This window comes from Galeopterus variegatus, unplaced genomic scaffold (genome assembly GCF_000696425.1).
Source record: "Galeopterus variegatus unplaced genomic scaffold, G_variegatus-3.0.2 Scaffold4154, whole genome shotgun sequence".
Lineage (NCBI taxonomy): Eukaryota > Metazoa > Chordata > Mammalia > Dermoptera > Cynocephalidae > Galeopterus > Galeopterus variegatus.
In genome coordinates this window covers 129,387-130,808 of record NW_007730265.1, presented here as the reverse complement: position 1 = coordinate 130,808, position 1,422 = coordinate 129,387, and the positions used below count along the sequence as shown (strand labels likewise).

The 1,422-nt window shown below is 50.8% G+C and overlaps 1 protein-coding gene across 1 annotated transcript in view; it reads right to left on the bottom strand.

Moving 5' to 3' along the window:
- Positions 1-1,177: 1,177 nt before the first annotated feature.
- The window catches only part of LOC103602444 (potassium channel subfamily K member 3-like), a 54,680-nt gene continuing 54,435 nt past the window's right edge, over positions 1,178-1,422 (bottom strand). The window contains exon 5 of the mRNA XM_008586843.1: positions 1,178-1,297. Within this exon, the coding sequence (XP_008585065.1) occupies positions 1,178-1,297 (120 nt within the window). The remainder of the gene's footprint in view (positions 1,298-1,422) is intronic.

Sequence of the window (1,422 nt, the reverse complement as noted above, 5' to 3'; positions counted from 1 at the left end):
AGAACCTTGGTCTTTCTGAGATGTAGTTTTGTCATCTGTAAAATGGGGGCATTAATCCTCACCTAAATCACAGTGTCGTCTTGAGGATCAATGAAAGGATGACGTGAGAGAGCTTTGTAAATGCAAAAGGCCATTAATGTGGGTTCTTGTGGGGGGTTCAGTGGTCAGAGAGGGTCATGGAGGTCAAGCCCATGACAGCTCCTGCCTTAAGGGGGTGGCAGCACCCACAAGGCCCTCCCCTGCACTGGGGAGACTGAGGGCAGGAGCATGAGGCCTGATGTGGATGTGGTAAATTTCCAGCATCAGGATGACTAAACCCCAGAGATTAGCAGCTTTCATTTGAAATCAGAGTCAGAGAAGGCTGGGCCCCCAGTGTGTGTGTGTGTGTGTGTGTGTGTGTGTGAGTGTGAGTGTGTGTGTGTCCTCGCAACCTTGACAAAAGGTGATGGAAGTGCTGGAGAGCTGTTGTTCCAGCATCAAGGCTCCTGCCTGGCTGGACAAGAGAAAGGGACCGAGTCCACTACAGACTGGGCTTTTCAGGGACCACTCGAGAAACTGAGTCACTCAGCTGTCTAACCTGAACCCAGCCTTGGGACTGAGAGGGGGCATCGGCTTCACACCACTAGGTGGTGATAGTGAGTGGAGCCCTGAGGGAGGGAACTTGGCACTTTCAGTGTGGACAGCTGCTCTTGCTTCTGGCAACGCATCTACCCTGAATGACCCCTGCCAGGCCCAGGCTTTCTGAGATAAGTTGTGGGGAGGCTGTTGGGCTTGGGGTGCAATGCTGGGCCTGCAGAAAGAGCTAAATGACCTAATTGTGGGAGTGGGAGGGCCTGAGGTGGAACAGGACTTCTTAGCTTCATCGGTATCTGTCACCTCAGAAAGATGACATGTTTAGGTTACAGCCTCCCATCTCACTAAGGTTCTAAATAAGAAATGACCATGTCATAAATAGCTCTGCTACTTCTGCCAAGCCTTTGCTGAAAACATGGACCGTCATGGGACAGTGCACAGCAAGATGGGTAGGAGCCTGTGCTTCACAGCTACTGAGCCTGGGTTCAAATCCCAGTTCTGCCACCAGTTCGCTGCCTGATCTTGGGCAAATGGGCTTCTCCAAGCCTTGGTTTGATTGGCACTTAATTGAGGATACCGTATGTATTTTGTATTGTTATGGTCTTCAGTTGTAGAAGGACTTACAGGTTAAACTTTTAGAATTTAGGGCAGGATGAGGGGGAAGGACCAGCCTTTTCTCTTCTTCAATGAGATTTCGGTAGATCAGCATTTCCCGAAGCCTGTTCTGTGAAGTACAGGGTGTGAAAGCAGGTCATGCAAACAGAGACCCTTGTGTTTGAAATTAGTTTGGGCGGGCCGGCCTGTGGCTCACTCGGGAGAGTGCGGTGCTGATAACACCAAGGCCACGGG